At 39.8% G+C, this 16983-nt stretch overlaps 1 protein-coding gene across 5 annotated transcripts in view; it reads left to right on the top strand.

Moving 5' to 3' along the window:
• Positions 1-16983, top strand: part of babam2 (BRISC and BRCA1 A complex member 2) — a 204281-nt gene that overhangs the window by 16766 nt on the left and 170532 nt on the right. For all 5 annotated transcript variants that reach the window (XM_072551249.1, XM_072551230.1, XM_072551257.1 and 2 more), the window contains exon 4: positions 14369-14463. In XM_072551249.1, coding sequence (XP_072407350.1) covers positions 14369-14463 — 95 coding nt within the window. The remainder of the gene's footprint in view (positions 1-14368; positions 14464-16983) is intronic.

The raw sequence follows: 16983 nt of genomic DNA on the forward strand, positions 1-16983 counted from the left end.
TTTAATCATGGGATGCATGAGGTTTGAATGCTGTGTAATTGCCCTTTGACTCCTGATTATTTAAAGCAAAAGTAACCTAATCTGCTTGTTCGATGAGTTGCTTAGAAACCCCAATTTTAAAATGTACAATGTGATAAATTTGGTAAAATTAAAGCAAAATACAGTGGAAATCTGAAACAAATACAAAGCATGCCAGAGAAATAAGCAAGTCTGGTAGTGTCTGTGGAGAGGGAAACAGTTCTTTTCAAGTCTGGTATGACATCTCCAGAACTCAAAAGATTTGATAGGAGATTGAAGAAATCCTGCATTGTATTCATAGAGTCAGAGATGTACAGCATGGAAACAGACCCTTCGGTCCAACCTTTCCATGCTGACCAGCACCTGGCCCATATCCCTCCAAACCCTTCCTATTCATATCCAAATGCCTCTTAAATTGTACCAGCCTCCACCACGTCCTCTGGCAGCTCATTCCATATACATACCACCCTCTGGGTGAAAAAGTTGCCCCTTGGGTCTCTTTTATATCTTTCCCCTCTCACCCTAAACCTATACCCTCTAGTTCTGGACTCCCCGACCCCAGGGAAAAGACTTTGTCTATTTATCCTATCCAGGCCCCTCATAATTTTGTAAACCTCTATAAGGTCACCCCTCAGCCTCCGATATTCCGGGGAAAACAGTCCCAGCCTGTTCAGCCTCTCCCTATAGCTCAAATCCTCCAACCCTGGCGTATTGTGTGGCAGTATTACTTTGCTAAATAGACTTCAATCAGATGCAGAAACTTAAAACTAGGCATTCATCGGGCACTGTGGACCAACAGCAGCAGTAGAATGTAGCCAAACATAATCTGTGACCAGCATATCCTCCACTACTCTTCCCGTCAAGATGAAGGAACAATCCTGGCTCAACAAAGAGTGCAGGTGAGCATGTCAGGAACAGCACCAGACATAGTTAAAAGTTAGGTGTTAATTTGGTGAAGCTACAAAATAGGGCTACTTGCAAGCCAGACAGCATAAGGAGTAAGTGATTCCATAATCAAAAGATCTAACCTAAACACTGCAGATCTGTTACGTGAGTCGTCAATGGATGGTGGTGGTGGACAATTCAACAATCTCATGGAGGACAGTGGTCTACGAATATCCCCATCCTCGCAGAGGAGCCCTACACGAATACAAGTGTCAAGGCTGAAGTATTTTCAATAAACTTCAGACCGAAGTGCTGAGTGGATGGTCGATCTTGGTCTCCTTCTCCATATAGATGCCCGTCTTCTGCTTACTTGATTCAGTCTGTATGATATCAAGAAACAGCTGGAGACACTGAATATTACGAAGGTCTGAGCCTGACCATTCAGCTAATAGTACAGAAGACATGCACTGCAGAACTTGCTGTACTACAAGCCAAGCTGTGCTGCTCCACACTGGCATCTACCCAACAATCTGGAAAATGGCCCAGGAAAGTCCTGTACATAGAAAGCCAGATAAATCCAACCTGGCTAAATACCACACTGTCCACTCTTAATCATCAGCAAAGTAATGGTAAGAGTCAGCAGCATTTGCTCAGCAATAATCTGCTCACTCTTAGTTTGAGTGGACCACTCAGCACCTGACCTATTACAACATTGGTTCAAACATGGTCAGAAAAGCTCAGTTCCAGAGATGAGATGAACGTGACTGCCTTGACATCAATGCTGCATTTGAATGAGTATTTATCAAGCAAAACTAGTGTCCACAGGAATCGGCAGGGAAATTCTCCTCTAGTTGGAATCATACTCAGGACAAAGTTCAATAGTTGTAATTGTTAGAGGTCAGTCATCTCAGCTCCAGGACATCTCTGCAGACGATCCTTAGGGTTAACATTTACTAAACAACCTGTTCAGAGATGTTACTTCACACCCCTGGGGAAGGTGGGACATGAATACAAGTCTCCTAGTGCAGAGATTGGGACACTACCACTGCAACGTGAGCCCTTAAGGAGTAGAGTCTAAGTCTCAATCATCTTCAGCTGTTGACATCAATGACCTTCGCTCCATTATAAGGTCAGAAGTTAGCATGTTCGCTATGCAGTTTTCAGCACCATTTGTGACTCCTCAGAAAGTTTGAGTTCATGTCCTAATGCAGCAAGAGATAAACAATAACCAGGTATAGAATGACAAGTGGCATGTAACGTTCATGCCATGCAAAGTCCAGGCAATGAAGTCTCCAACAAGAGAGAATCTAACCATTGCCATTGAATTTCAAGTGACGTTAACAATATTCTGGGGTTACCATTGACCAAATTCTGAATTGGACTAGCTATATAGAGTCATACAACACAAAAGCAGACTCTTTGGTTTGACATGTTTGGTTTGACACCAAACATCCCAATCTGACTAGTCCCATATTTGCCAGCACTTGCTCCATATTCGTCTTAAACCCTTCCTAATTTTAGAATAGAATGTAGAATAGCCTTTTATTGTCACATGTGCTCCATTGTAGGAGTACAGTGAAAAGCTTTTACAATGTTTGCTTTCTTATGGTGACATCTTAGGTATAAGTACCTAGGTACAATTCTTGCATATATCAGAAAAATAAAAGTAGTTGCATTAATTTACAGAGTTGAGAAAAAAAGTTTAAAAATAGGATAACATTAAAGGTTTGACATTAAAGTAAGTAAGGAAGGAAATTTCAAATAGACATTACATTGTACTAGTTCAGTGCAGGGCCTCCGCATGTGGTCTTACCCCCAGTCCAACAGCCTTCCCAGCTCTACTCCAAGCCCCAATCCAGTCTGTATGACATTCATCTGTTCCAGGTCTGTTTCTGTGCTGTATGATTCTGATATTAAATAGCTCAAACTCTCCAGTCCTGGCATATCTTTGTAAATCTTTCTTGCATGTAAGAACTGAGCATTTTGCAACATTCTCCCATCTGCTCACTCTGTTCATTTGTGGTGAAAAGAACAGGTCAGCAGCAATGAATTCTATAGTGAGTAACTCCTGTCCTGAATCCAAGGTGAATGTACACCATCTACAGGGTACAAGGTGTGAGTAAAAAATGTGATTGAATACTTCCACTTGTCTGGATGACTGCACCTCCAACGACTCTCTAAGCTTGCCACCATCCAGGAGAAAGAAACCAACTTGATTAGCACCATATCCTCAAACTTCCACTCCCTCCACCACTGACAGTAGCAGCAGTGTGTACCAACTGCAAAGTGAACTGCAGAAAGTCACCAAGGTTCCTTAGACAGCACCCTCCAATCTTACGACACTATATCATTAGAAGAAGAAAGGCAACAGGTACATGGGAATACCACCATGTGCATGTTCCCCTCCAAGCCACACACCACCCTAACATGGAAATATATCGTCATTTTTGGCTTAAAATTCTGGAACTCCCTCATTGTCAACAAGCTGCAGTGGTGCAAGAAGGCAGCTCACCACCATTCCCTCAAGAGGCAGGGTAAGAAATGTTGATGCAGCCAGTAACATCTACGTGACATATATAAAGAAAAGAAAGGGTCAATTGGAAAACAATTGAAGTCACAATCGATGCTCAAGAACATTTTATTTTCAGAAAATGTTCTAATTGTGGCTTACAGTTTTTTCTTTTAGCAGTCAGTTGAATTTGCACTGTACAGAAGTTAAGTGTTGAAGGACAAGTGTGGGGTTGAATGATAGGTGTCAAATCACTAAAAGAAAATGTGATTTGCTTATTAATTGAGTTAAAGCATAATATTAATAGTCAGATTTTTATTCTAATGACTTCGTTGAATGTATTAAAATCTGAACCATTTGCTATATTGCTCACAGCGATAATATGGTCCTGCATGGTGCCTCTGCTGCCTCACAGCATCAGGGGCCTGGGTTTGATTCCACCTTTGGGTGACTGTGTGTGGAGTTTGTACATTCTGTCAGTGTCTGCATGGGTTTCCTCCGGGTGCTCAAGACACCAGACCCACCTCCACCAACAACACACAGTCCAAAGGTTTGCAGATTAGGTGGATTAGCCATGGTAAACTGCCCATAGTGTCCCGGTTTATGCACGGTAGGAGGATTAACCATGAGAAATGTACGGTTAGAGGGATAGGGCAGGGGTGTGTGTCTGGGAGGATGCTGTTCGAAGGGTCGGTGTGGACTCGATGGGCCAAATAGCCTACTTGCACACTGGGGATTCTATGATTGAAACAGGCCATTGAGAAACTCAATTAAGATCCACATTTACCATTCATGTGAGAAAATAGTCCAAATTACATTTACTCACCCTGTTCCCCCATGCCTTCAGTCTCTTTGCCTTAATTCACCTGTTCAATGTGAATGTAATTTGTGTAACGGCCACTCACTCTCGAAGACCATTTGATGGTCTTGTAAGTTGCTAAAGTCACTGATCATTGGGGTGATGTATGCCTATTTTCAGGTGATATCATCATTTTCTTCTGCCATTATCTAATTTGTACCAGGAGCAAATATTGATATCTGGAGCGTTCATTTCACTCTTGCAAACACCCTTGAAGCTGACTGTTGACCATCGTACTGGTTTTCTGCCTCCAAATATCCTTTGGCAGAATTTTACCTGGGTCTCTGGATTAATAGGCAAAAGTGAGGACTGCAGATGCTGGAGAATAGAGTCGAGAGTGTGATGCTGGAAAAGTACAGCAGGTCAGGCAGCTTCTGAGGAGCAGGAAAATCTATGTTTCGGGCGGAATGGTTCCTGACAAAGGGCTTTTGTCGGAAACGTCAATTTTCCTGCTCCTCTGGATGCTGCCTGACCTGCTGTGCTTTTCTAGCACCATGCTCTCTCCCTTCTGGATTAATAGTCAAGTGAAATTCAACAAGGCATTTACTGGCTCCCCCTTAATGTGACTAATACTGGAGATTTGATGTCATGTTTCTTGTACATGGGAGTCGAAAATAGCAAACTACGTGGAGGTTAAAACGTGTTGCACTCCATTCTTCACTTTTAAACTCTTTGAAAGGGTGTCATCAAACTGCATAGTTCAGTGCATCTTGTCATGAAGGGAGCAGGTAAGAATGAGAAGCTTTGATGGATGGGGTATTTTCTCCAAAGTCTTGAAGAATTCTACAATTTCTGGTGGTAAATGCTTTAGTAAAATTTATGAAAGTAAGGTGCGCATGTTCCCTGTACTTTTCTTGTAACTGGAGTAGATTGTGGCTCCTTCTGTTCTTGAATGAAAATCAAGTATGCTTCTGGATACGCTCAGCCTTTCCATTCACGGCAAGAAACAAGATGCAATCTCTTTTGTACTATTTTTTGGAAAATGTGATGACTTTTGTGTCAAATCATATCCTATAAAATAGAGCCTATAATTCCAAAAGATGGGAAGTGGTAGCATAACACAAATGTCACTGGATCAGAAATTGGGAGCCCTAAACTAATGTTTTGGAGACATGAGTTTGATTACCATGACAGAAGGTGTAATTTGAATTCAATGGAATCTGCAATTAAAAGCTGTTATGTCATGTCTATGCAACCATTTTCAAGTGTTCCATAAGTTTCAACTGGTTCATTAGCATGGTCTGGCCTTCCTGGGACTCCAGGTCTACAGCAATGTGATTGACTCTTAACTGCCAGAGAAAATGGCCTCAAGAGCCAGGCAATTCAAGGGGGAAAAAAAGGTACAGGGAATGAAAACTGATCTTGCCACCAGTTCCCACATTCCATATACAAATAAAGAAAGATGTGGCAGTAGATGAGATTTTCCATGCCTAACTGGAATTCCATTCTCACTGGTGCTTTTCAACTTGTTAAGCAAGCAGTTGGTAGTCTTTTCAAGCTCAAGTGTTGAAGGTTTGTCATCTAACTAAACCATGACTGGGAACTGCAAGTATACTTGATTTATCCAAGACTGTTGGGCAGGAAATTCTGCTTGTGTCAAGAGATCCAAACTGCCTGTAGCAATGAAAATCAACACGTTGTTTATGATCGTGTCGAATCCTGTTCAAATAATGACCGAAATCAGTGAGTGGTGAAAATAGCCTCTTTTATTCAGCAACTGAAGAGCACAAGTTCAAGGTGGCAATAGAATCCTGAAATACAGTTCTTACAAGAGCCCCTTTATCAACAGTTCTCATGTATTAAAATTCCATTATTGTGCTGTTATGTTGTTTCATTCTATAGTACACAAAGGTTTGAGAGGCTTCTGACCTGGGAGACAGGAGATGGGTTAAAACGCATGCCAAGTAACCGGAATGTAGAGTACTGGGCTAATGGTAAGATTCTTGGTCGTGTAGATGAGCACTAGTGTAGATCTCGGTGTCCAGGTACATAAATCCTTGAAAGTTGCCACCCAGATTTAATAGGGTTGTTAAGAAGGCATATGGTTTGTTAGCTTTTATCGGTAGAGGGATTGAGTTTCGGAACCATGAGATCATGCTGCAGCAGTACAAAATTCTGGTGTGGCCACACTTGGAGCATTGCATACAGTTCTGGTCACTGCATTCTAGGAAGGATGTGGACACTTTGGAATGGGGTCAGAGGAGATTTAATAGGATGTTGGCTGGTATGGAGGGAAGGTCTTACGAGGGAAGAACTTTGTTAGCACTGTCACATCAACACAAGGAACCCAGGTTCGATTCCGGCCTCTGAGGACTGTCTGTGGAGTTTGCACATTCTCCCCTTGTCTGTGTGGTTTCCTCTGGGTGCTCCAGTTTCTTCCCACTGTCCAAAGATATGCAGGTTAGATGGATTAGATGTGCTTCATGGATATGTGGGTTACATGAATTAGTCAGGGATAAATATAGGATATTAGGGTAGAGGAATGCATCTGGATGGGTTGCTCTTCGGAGGATCGGTGTGGCCTTGTTGGGCTGATGGGCCTATTTCCACGCTGTAGGGATTCAATACAAAAAAAAATCTATAAAGAAAGGCTGAGGGACTTGAGGTTAGGGAGAAGAAGGTTGAGAGGTGACTTAATTGAGACATAAGATTAACAGAGAGTCACATAGGTTGAATAGTGAGAGTCTTTGTTCCTCCAATGGCGATGGCTAGCACAGCGGACATAGGTTTAAATTGAAGGGTGATAGATATAGGACAGATGTCAGAAGTAGTTTCTTTACTCAGAGTTGCAGGGGCGTGGTACGCACTGTTTGTAATAGTAGTAGACTCGCCAGCTTTAAGGGTGTTTAAATGGTCATATGGACAAGAATGGAACAGTGTAGGTTAGATGGGCTTCAGATTGGTTCCACAGGTCGATGGAACATTTGAGGGCCGAAGGGCCTGTACTGCACTGAAATATTCTATGTTTTAGTGCTGGTTGCTACTTCTGATGGGATTAAGAGCGTCTGTCTCGTCTGCTTGCGTAATTAAGAGGTATTCGTCCTTTTGTCTTTTAAAGTAGTAAATGTTAGCAAAAATACTAGGCTTATATGCTCTAAATAAATTAGAAATTGTAGCTGTACTTAATAAAATATATTAACTGATTACCACAGCTGGGCTGTACATTTGTTTACTAGTTGCCTGTGTGAGTTTCATTCATTCGTGCAATTTCATGGAAGCCTGTTTTGTCAGTTAGTTTCTTAAAGGGATAATGGCCCATTTAAAAGGTATCTAATCTGTTTGGTGATCTATAATCTATTCAGATCCAGGAGATGGTTGGTAAACGCTGATTAATATTATAATGTTTCTTGGAGACTTGATGGGAGTAACTTTTTTTGACAATATTGACACCTATTTGGAGGTAGCTAGGTCTAAACACTGCCTGCAGCAAAGGCTAATATGATGTGAAAATGCAGTTATGGATTTGAAAGGGTTGTTTTGATTAGAAAGGATTTTTAAAATTTGGTCTATTTTATGACATTAAAATGGACTACAAAACCACTGTTTTATGAATGAATGAAACTGCTATAGTAAATAACAGGTTAGTAAAGGATTATGAATGAATGAACAGGAACCCAGTATTAATGAATATCGTGAGCTGGTGAGTGAGTTAGTAAAGGTAATCTAAAACTTAACATCTCACAATAGGATCAAGCTGTCAGGCTGGTGAATTTTTGGAAATATCCACTCCCGAGGGCTGTGGAAGCTCAGTTTTTAAGTGTTGATAAATTATCAATGGTGTTTATGGGATAGTGTGGATAAAAAGTATAATAGTGTTTGGTTATCCATGTTCATATTAAATCCCAGCTGCTCAACAGGCTGAATGGCCACCTCCTCCTGTGTTCCTATTTTCCTATAAGCAAGCAATTGATCTTGCTATCACCAAAGTTGCTCCCATGAAATCAGATGGTGAATAACTCTCATACTGAAGTCAGCAGAAGTCCACATGGGTTGAATACTGTTTGCACAGTAAAGCTTTTAAAAAGTCTGTGTATTTTGGAATGATTTTTAAAAGCAATTTGTTCTGAATAGTGCAGTGAAATGTCAAATTGAATCAAGAAAATGTTTGTGTTTGTAGGAGATTGTCAAAAATAAATTTCGTAGTCAGTTGGAAACAGTTTGAGACCAAATAATTTTGGAAGCTATTCTGTCACTGCATAATTGGTAACAAGACACCATTGTCAAAGGATTGCTTAATTTATCAATTGTCTAAAGTGTGGTATGGTATTAGGCAGCTAAAAAAAACCAACTTATAATGAGATACTATCAATTTGAAGATTAGGTTTAAAACATTGATTATATGCAAAAAGTAGTTTAAAAACTGAACATGACTATCAAACCACTGCATGTCTTATCACAAGTTCCATCTGACACAATGGCTGAATTTGTTTTCCTGGCACTTAGGGTCATTTGATCCATGTTTGACTCACTTGTGTTTTGTAGCATACCAGTTGCTCATGATGAATATCAGCCTATGTGCTTTGATTTCAGAACAATTTAATTGTATATAATAATTAACAGAGACCTCTCTAAAACTGTAAGACATATGAGCAAAAGTAGACCATTCAGCCCATCGAGTCTGCTCAATCATTCAGTAAGATTATGACTGATGATAATCCTCAATTCTGCTTTCCTGATTTATCTCCATAATCATTGATTCTCTTGCTGATTATCCACCTTACCAAGTGGTAATTTTGATTTGATTGTGCATTATCTGTATTTTATGTGCTGTGACAGCAAGGGACAGAGTTTGTCAACATTGTTAAAAAAGCACAGGTCAAAGGGGGAAAATAGTAAAAAGGAAAAATGTAATAGTTCTTTCTTTAGGATATAAAATAAATCAATAAATGGAGGTTAATAGTATATTGGAGCCATTATAGAGACATAGTTACAAGGAAACCAAAGTGGGAACTAAATATTCAGGGTATGTAATTTCAAACGGGAAGGGTGGTAACATAGCAATAGAATAAGTGTGATAGCAAGAAATAATTTTAGATTGCAGAATGTAGTATCCTTATAGACACAGGTAAACAAATGTAAGTGGGAGAAGACACTGGGAGGAGTCAATAGGATCCCTAACAATCTTTGGGACATAGAATAAATCAGGAGCTAATAAAGGCATGTTCTTTGGATTTAAAAAAAGTGCATTAATCATGGATGACTTCAATCTTGTGTAAATTGGGAAAATCAAATTGATATGAGTAGCTACAGGAATAATTCATACAGTGCATTCAGGACAGTTTCTTAGAACAATATGTTGTAGATCCAATGAACAATCAGGCTATTTTGGATCTGGTAACACAGCCCTTCTCCAGCATTTCTTCATTGTCCAGCTCTGTATGATTTCCCTTACGATTACACTTCTATCAATCTTATCTTAGCTGGAGCAAGTCTATCAATGGCAATGCTTACCACGATATCCTCTGGAATCTTCCAAGGATCTATCTGTGGTTGCCTCCTTTTTGTCATCATAAGCTAGATTGTTTTTTTTTATATTTTTTTCATAAATATGGGCATAACTGTCAATATGAGTCTTTATGACAATTAACAATAGTTTCATAGTTTCCACAACAGAGATTAATTTTTAACTCCAGAGTCTTACTAATGAATGGAATTGAATTTCCACCATCTGCCGAATCAGGATTTGAACTTGTGTCCCCAGAACATTAGCTTATGTCTCCGGATTAGTACTAATAGCACCCCAGCTTGATTGCTCATCCAACAGCTACTGTTGAGTGAAGATGAGAATTTCACAAACACTTTGATCATAAGTCCTGCAATTGAGAGTTCCTGGTCTATCAAATGACCATCCGCACTCTCGACCGCAATAGTGGCCACTGTTCAGACTGCATCCAGACCTAAGTAGTAAGGTTGATTTAAAGGGGTGAGACTAGGCTAGAAAGCCATGATGAATGGGGGGTGAAGTAGATTGGTGAGGCCGCAAGGAAACAAGAACCAAAAACAGGAATTGCTGGAGAAATTCAGTAGATCTGGCAGCATCTATGGAGAGAGAAGAAGAGTTAATGTTTCAAATCCAGTTACCTTTCTACAGAATGTGATTTTTGTGAGGTTTTATTGTCCCATTGCGCTGCTGCTGAAAACCTGGGAAGTAATCAAAACAAATTTGGGTTAATTCATCACTTCTCAGAAAACCCATGCATACAGAATATGTACAATAGCATGACTTGATGTTTGGAAAGGAAAGATGCCTTTTATTCTTGTATTTTATTTTGGCACATTTTTGTTTTGCTGCAATATGAGCAGTTGAGAATATTTTGTGCATCAAAATATATTTTCTCAACGTGGACTAATTCGAGCAGAAAGATAGACTTCAGAAAACAAAACCCTAATTAAGTTACATCTTAGTAGCAATTATGTAGATTTTTTTTAAAGGGAAAATTGCAAAAAAATCTTCTCCGACCTTTTTATTATAGGCAGAGAGGTAATGGGCTTTAAGGAATCATTGAGTCAAACAGCATAGAGACAGTCTAAATCGTCCATGCCGATTAAGTTTCCCAAACTAAACCACTCCCATTTGCCCGTGTTTGGCCCATGTCCCTCTAAACCTTTCCTGTTCATGTCCAAATGTCTTTTAAGTCTTGTAACTGTACCTGCATCGACTAATTCCTCTGGCAGTTCATTTCATGTACACACCACCCTCTGAGTGAAAACTTTGTCTATTCGGACCCTTTAAATCTTTCCCCCCTCACCTTAAATCTATGCAGTCTAGATTTGAATTCTCCTACCCGAGGGAGAAGACATTTGCTGTTTACCTTATCAATACCTGTCATGATTTTATAAGCTGCTTTAAGGTCACCCCTCAACCTCCTATGCTTTAGGCAAAAACGTCCCAAACTATCCAGCCTATCCTTATAACTCAAATCCTCTAGTCCCAGTAACATCCTTGTAAATCTTTCCTGCACAATTTCCAATTTAATGCTATCCTTCCTATAGCAGGGTGACCAGAACTATACTCCAGCCTCCAAAAGTGGTTTCACCCGTATCCTCTACAGCCACGACATGACGTCCCAACTCCTATACTTTAATCTCTGACCAATGAAGACAAACGTACAAATTCCACCTTCATGACCCTGTCAACCTATGATGTCACTTTCATTGGAACTGTGTAGCTGAATCCGTACACTTCTTTTTAACAGCATCCCCAAGGGCCCTACCAATAACTGTATAAGTCCTGCCCTTGTTTGTCCAATACCTTGTATTTATCGAAAATAAACTCTTATCTGTAGCTCCTCAGCCAACTGGCCCAGCTGATCAAGATTCCATTGTACTCTTAGATAACATTATTCAGTATTCACTGTACCACCACTTTTGGTGTCATCTGCAAACTTATTAACCATGTTTCCTATGTTCTCATTAAAATCATTTATATAAATGACGAACAGCAGTGGATCCAGCACCACTCCCTGCGGAGCATCACAGGTCTCAGGCCTCCAGTCTGAAAAACAATCCTCTCCCACCACCCTCTGTCTCCTACCATAAAGCCAGTTCTGTACCGATTGGCTAACTCTCCCTAGATCCAGTTTAATCCAACTTTACTAATCAGTCTACCATGAAGAACCTTGTCAAAGGCCTTACTGTTCATGTAGTCAATGTCTGCCCCTCTCCCTCGTCTATCTTGTTAATTACATCCTCAAAAAACTCAATCAAGATTTACAATATAGGTTTAAGGAAGCCGTTGGACTTGGTATTGATGGAAAAGGTGGCCCTGTAGGTTGGGAATGGGATTAGAAGCAATGTTGAGTTGGGACGGGATTGTTGGCAGATATCCATCAAAATTGGGAGTGGCAATTATGTATTGTATGATGAAATATAACGTATTTCTGAGAGTTTGGATTTCAAACCAGTGGGATATGGGTGTTGATTGCTTTTTGTAAAGGGTTTCCTTAAATAAAAGAAATCAAGATCAGAGAGTCCTTTTGAGAATACTAATGTAATCCATTGGGTGTCTCAGAGATGGTATCTGCAAACCCCTGGAGTGCTGATCGAAGAGTGTTGATATTGTGGGATTTATAGAGGTATTAACTTTCTTTTGGTTTAGAATAATATAGGATTGAGTTTGGCTGAGGGAAAAACTCAGAGATTGAAACGTTTAGTGCAGGTTTGGATTGCAGCAGCTAGGGTCAAAAGTAAAATTCTCTCTATTCTCGAGAAGAGTTCAGGTCAAATTCACTTACTTCGATTGTAAAGATTGAGATTGTGAAGTTTCCAGACTTGGAGTGTTTGATTAAAAATTAATAAATTACTTATTGGAAGTTAGTGGCAAGATGGTTCAGTGGTTAGCACTGCTGCCGCACAGCGCCAGAGGGTCTGGGTGGATTCTCTTCGGAAGTTCGGTATGGATTCAATAAGCCAAATGGCTTGCTTCCACACTATTCTATGATATCAAGAAAATCTGAACTTTTTGCTGTGCGAGTAATCTTGTCAGCAGACCTAACTGTTCACAGGATGTAACTGAGGAGAAGCAGTTCAATCAAATGTAAAGATTTGATATGGATGTTTTTTTTTTGTAGGATTTGAATCACCTATAGGGTAGTCATATTGGGGGAAAAATTAGACTTTCTTTTGCTGTCTGTTTTAACATCTTTCGAAATGTGTCCTATATTTGGTTTATTTCAATTTCATTATTTTTCTTTTCTGATACAATATTATATCATTTGACTATCCATGAGCAACACAACAGGAAATCTGCTAATATCCATGACTCTGAATTTTGGTTAGAGTACTGTTCTGATCACGTCACTACAGGAAGGATTACACTCCTTACAGCCCTACCATTCACCATGAAACTCCTATCTTGATTTGACTTTCTAAAATGCAAGACGTCACATTTATTTGTATTAAACTAAATTTGCCATTTCTCAGCCCACTTACCAATTGATCAAGATCCTGCTGTAATTTCTGAAACTTTTCTTTCACTCTGTGATACTGCCTATTTTAGTGTCATATGCAAACTTACTAATCATGCCTTGTACGCTCTCATCCAAATTATTGACAGACATAACGAACAGCATTGGGTCTAACAGCAACCCCTGAGGCACATCAGTAGTCACATGCCTCCAGTCCAACAAGCATCCTTCCACTATTACCTCCTACTTCCTCCCATCAAGTGGTGTACCCAATTTGCCAGCTCCCCCTGGTATCCATGTAATCTAACCTTCCAGAGCAGCATACCATGTGGAACCTTATCAAAGGCCTTACTGAAATTCATATATACTAAGTCTACTGCCCTGCCCTCATCAATGTTCTTGGTCACTTCATCAAAGAACTTGAACAAATTTTGTGAGGCATGATCCCCCACACACAGTCATGCTGATTACTCTTAATCAAACCATGTCTTTCCAAATGCATGCATATCTTATCCCTCAGAATCTTCTCAACTAACTTGCCTACCACAGAGTTAAATTCTATTGGTCCATAGCTCCCAAGTTTTTCTTTGCAGCCTATCTTGAATAAGGGCACAATAGTCTTCCAGAACCTTACCTGTGGCTAACGATGATGTAAATGTATCAGCCAGGGCCTCCGCAGTTTCTTCACGAGCCTTTTGATGGTTTCTTAGATATATCTGGGTAAAAACAATGACTGCAGATTTTACTGCTCCTCGGCTGCTGCCTGAACTGCTGTGCTTTTCTAGCACCACTCTAATCTAAACTCTTAGATATATCTGGTCAGGATTAGGAGTTTTAGCCATTTTCATACATTCTAATACATCCAGCACCACCTCTACTATGATATGGACCGTCCCAAGATATCGCCATTAACTCCCCCAATGTTTTCATGTCTTCCTTCAAGGTAAACACTGAAGAGAAACATTCATTGTTAATTGTGGAGTTTTGACATTTTGAAGAGAGCAGGGAGCTCATTAAGAAAAAACATTTTTTTTAAAACTAGCCAATCTAACAAAGCATGTTTTGCTTTACTGGAAGTAATTATTCAGAGTTCACTGCAAATTATTTGTGTGTTGTGATTTAGCAATGATTATTTGTATGTCTTAATCATGAATACTAATGATAAATTGTGGCTTTTGGTTGTTTGTCAAGGGGACATTATTTTCAACTGTCACTACCCAGATCTGCCTCCAGATTTCATCTTTGGAGAAGATGTGGATTTTCTGCCTGAACCCACAATGCTGCATGTGAGTTTGATTTAAAATTATAATGATCTGAATCTTGCTTATGGCACAATAGATTTAGAATATCGTCTGAATAAGCTGACATCAGCAGAACCTTGATGCTTCCATGTGATCCTTATTTGAAATTATGCCAGTACGTATGAAATCTATTACCATTTAAACTGTATGATTTTACAATTTTAAAGCAGAATTTCTTGTATGTGAGAAAGTATGTTTTAAAGGAGCTTTTCTCCATTCTGTCATATGTAACTTTATTAATCAATGTCTGCGTACCAACATGGTTTGACAAAGTAATACTAGGTTTGCCTACATTCTCATTCTGTGTGAAAGTATGTACCTCCATGAAAATTTTGAAGAAGGGTAACTGGACCTGAAACATAATTCTAATTTCTCTCCACAGTTCTATTGTGCTTTTGCAGCAATTTTTGTTCTAGTTTTTGCTTCCTATGAAAGATTCTGCTTTTGCTTTGATTAGTTATGTCTAAAGTAAAAGTTGTTAATTGAATTGCAGCTCAAGTAATGCTGTAGTGGCCACGTCACTAGGCTAGTAATCCAGTGACTGCAGGTTAATGTTGAGCAGTAAGCTTTTGTGTGAGCGGTTGGGGGAGAGCACATCCTGAGTGAGAAATGGCCAGAGTGAGTACGTGTTTCTGAAAATTTGGTGCAGAGGGAAGATGTGCTTTTTGCCTTTTTTTTGTAGTTTATAGTTTGTAAGGACTCTTTATTCTCTTGTCACTAGGACCAGGGAATAAGAACCCGAGAGTAGTTGGTATTATTTGATATTAAGCATCTTCCAAAAAGTTGATTTTGTTTTTGAAGGTTATGAATCCTGCTAGGAGAGCTGAAAGCCATTGTATGCTTTTCCTGCTCTGTGTAGGAAGCTGGGAACATTTTCCAGTGCCACAGACCAGCCTGTGTGCAGGAAGTGACTCCAACTGAACTCCTGGAAGCCATGGGTTTGGAGCTGGAGCAATGGCTGGGGATGCTCTGGAAAATTGGCAAGGTGGAGCGTGTAATGGATAGCACATATTGAAAGATGTGCACACCCCAGGCTAATACTCCACAGGCAGGAAGGGGATGGATGACTGTCAGCAAGAGAAAAGGAATAGGCAGGTAATGCAGGAGTCTCCTGTGACTATTCCCCTGCAAAACCGCTCTATCATTTTGGATCCTACTGAAATGACTGACCCCCTCATGTGGGGGAGGATGAAGCAGCAACAGCCAAATTTGTTACACTGTAATTGAGGAGAAGTTTTTTAAAAAAGTGGAAATGCAATGGTTATAGAGGATTCATTTAAAAGGAATAGGCAAGCATTTCAGTAGCCACAAATGAGATTCCAGGATGGTATGCTGCCACCCTGATTCCAGGGTCAAGGATGTCCCAAGGCAGCTACAGCCTTTCTGGAGGGGAAGGTGAACAATCAGTGATTTGCACATTGGCACAAACGACATAGGTTTAAAACAAAAAGGTGACTTGCTAAAAGCAGAATGTAGGTGTTAGGAAGTCAGTTGAAAAGTAGGATTTTGAGTTAGTGATCTCAGGATTGCAATCAGTGTTAATGCTAGTCAGTGATTTTATTTTATTATTGTCACATATACCGTGATGCAGTGAAAAGTGTTGTTTCGCATGCTACCCAGGCACATCATATCATACATAAGTACATTAGAGTAATAGAATAGAATGAAGAATATCATGTTACAGCTACAGAGAAGGTGCAAAGAAAGATTAGCTCTAATATGAGAGAAAACATTCAAAAGTCTGAAGCAGCAAGGAAGAAGCTGAATCTGGGAGTATGTATTTTCAAACTTTTTATCCTCTGCCTGACTGAAGAGGGTGGAAGAGATGGAAGGGATCTTCGATATGCTGGCTACTTTGTCAAGAGAGTGGGATTTATAGATGAAGTCAATTGAAAGAAGGCTGGTTTGTAAGGTGGACTGGGTTGCGTTCACAACTCTGAAATTTCTTGCAGTCTTGGAATGAGCATACCAACCTCTGCATCCAGATAGGATGCTTTCTATGGTGCAACTAAAAAAATACACAGACCCCCCACCCCATCCACACCCATCGGGAATTGCATTAAACAGGGAATTAGAGGTGCATGAAATAAAGAAGCATCTGGAATTTTGGGTGACTTGGACCTGCACATAGATTGGGAAATAAAATTAATAACAATACTATAAAATAGGAATTTCTGGAGTAAATACAGGGTAGTTTTCTGGACCAATGCGTTGAAGAACCAACTAGAAAATACCTTGGACTGGGTATTGTGAAATGAGAAACAAATAATATAATTGTTTGTAGTCCCTTTGGGATGAACAAATGTAATATGAAAGAATTCTTCTTCTTGACGGAGAGTGATGAAGTTGATTCTGAGATCAGGGTCCTGAATCTAAATAGATGGTCTGAGACACGAGTTGGCTAAATTAGTTTGGGGAGCATTACTTAAAGGAGTGATGTTGGAAAGGCAATAGCAAATATTCAAAGAGTGCATCAGTTCAAATGCTTGCAGTTGCTGACTGGTG

This window comes from Chiloscyllium punctatum, chromosome 3, assembly GCF_047496795.1.
Source record: "Chiloscyllium punctatum isolate Juve2018m chromosome 3, sChiPun1.3, whole genome shotgun sequence".
Classification (NCBI taxonomy): domain Eukaryota; kingdom Metazoa; phylum Chordata; class Chondrichthyes; order Orectolobiformes; family Hemiscylliidae; genus Chiloscyllium; species Chiloscyllium punctatum.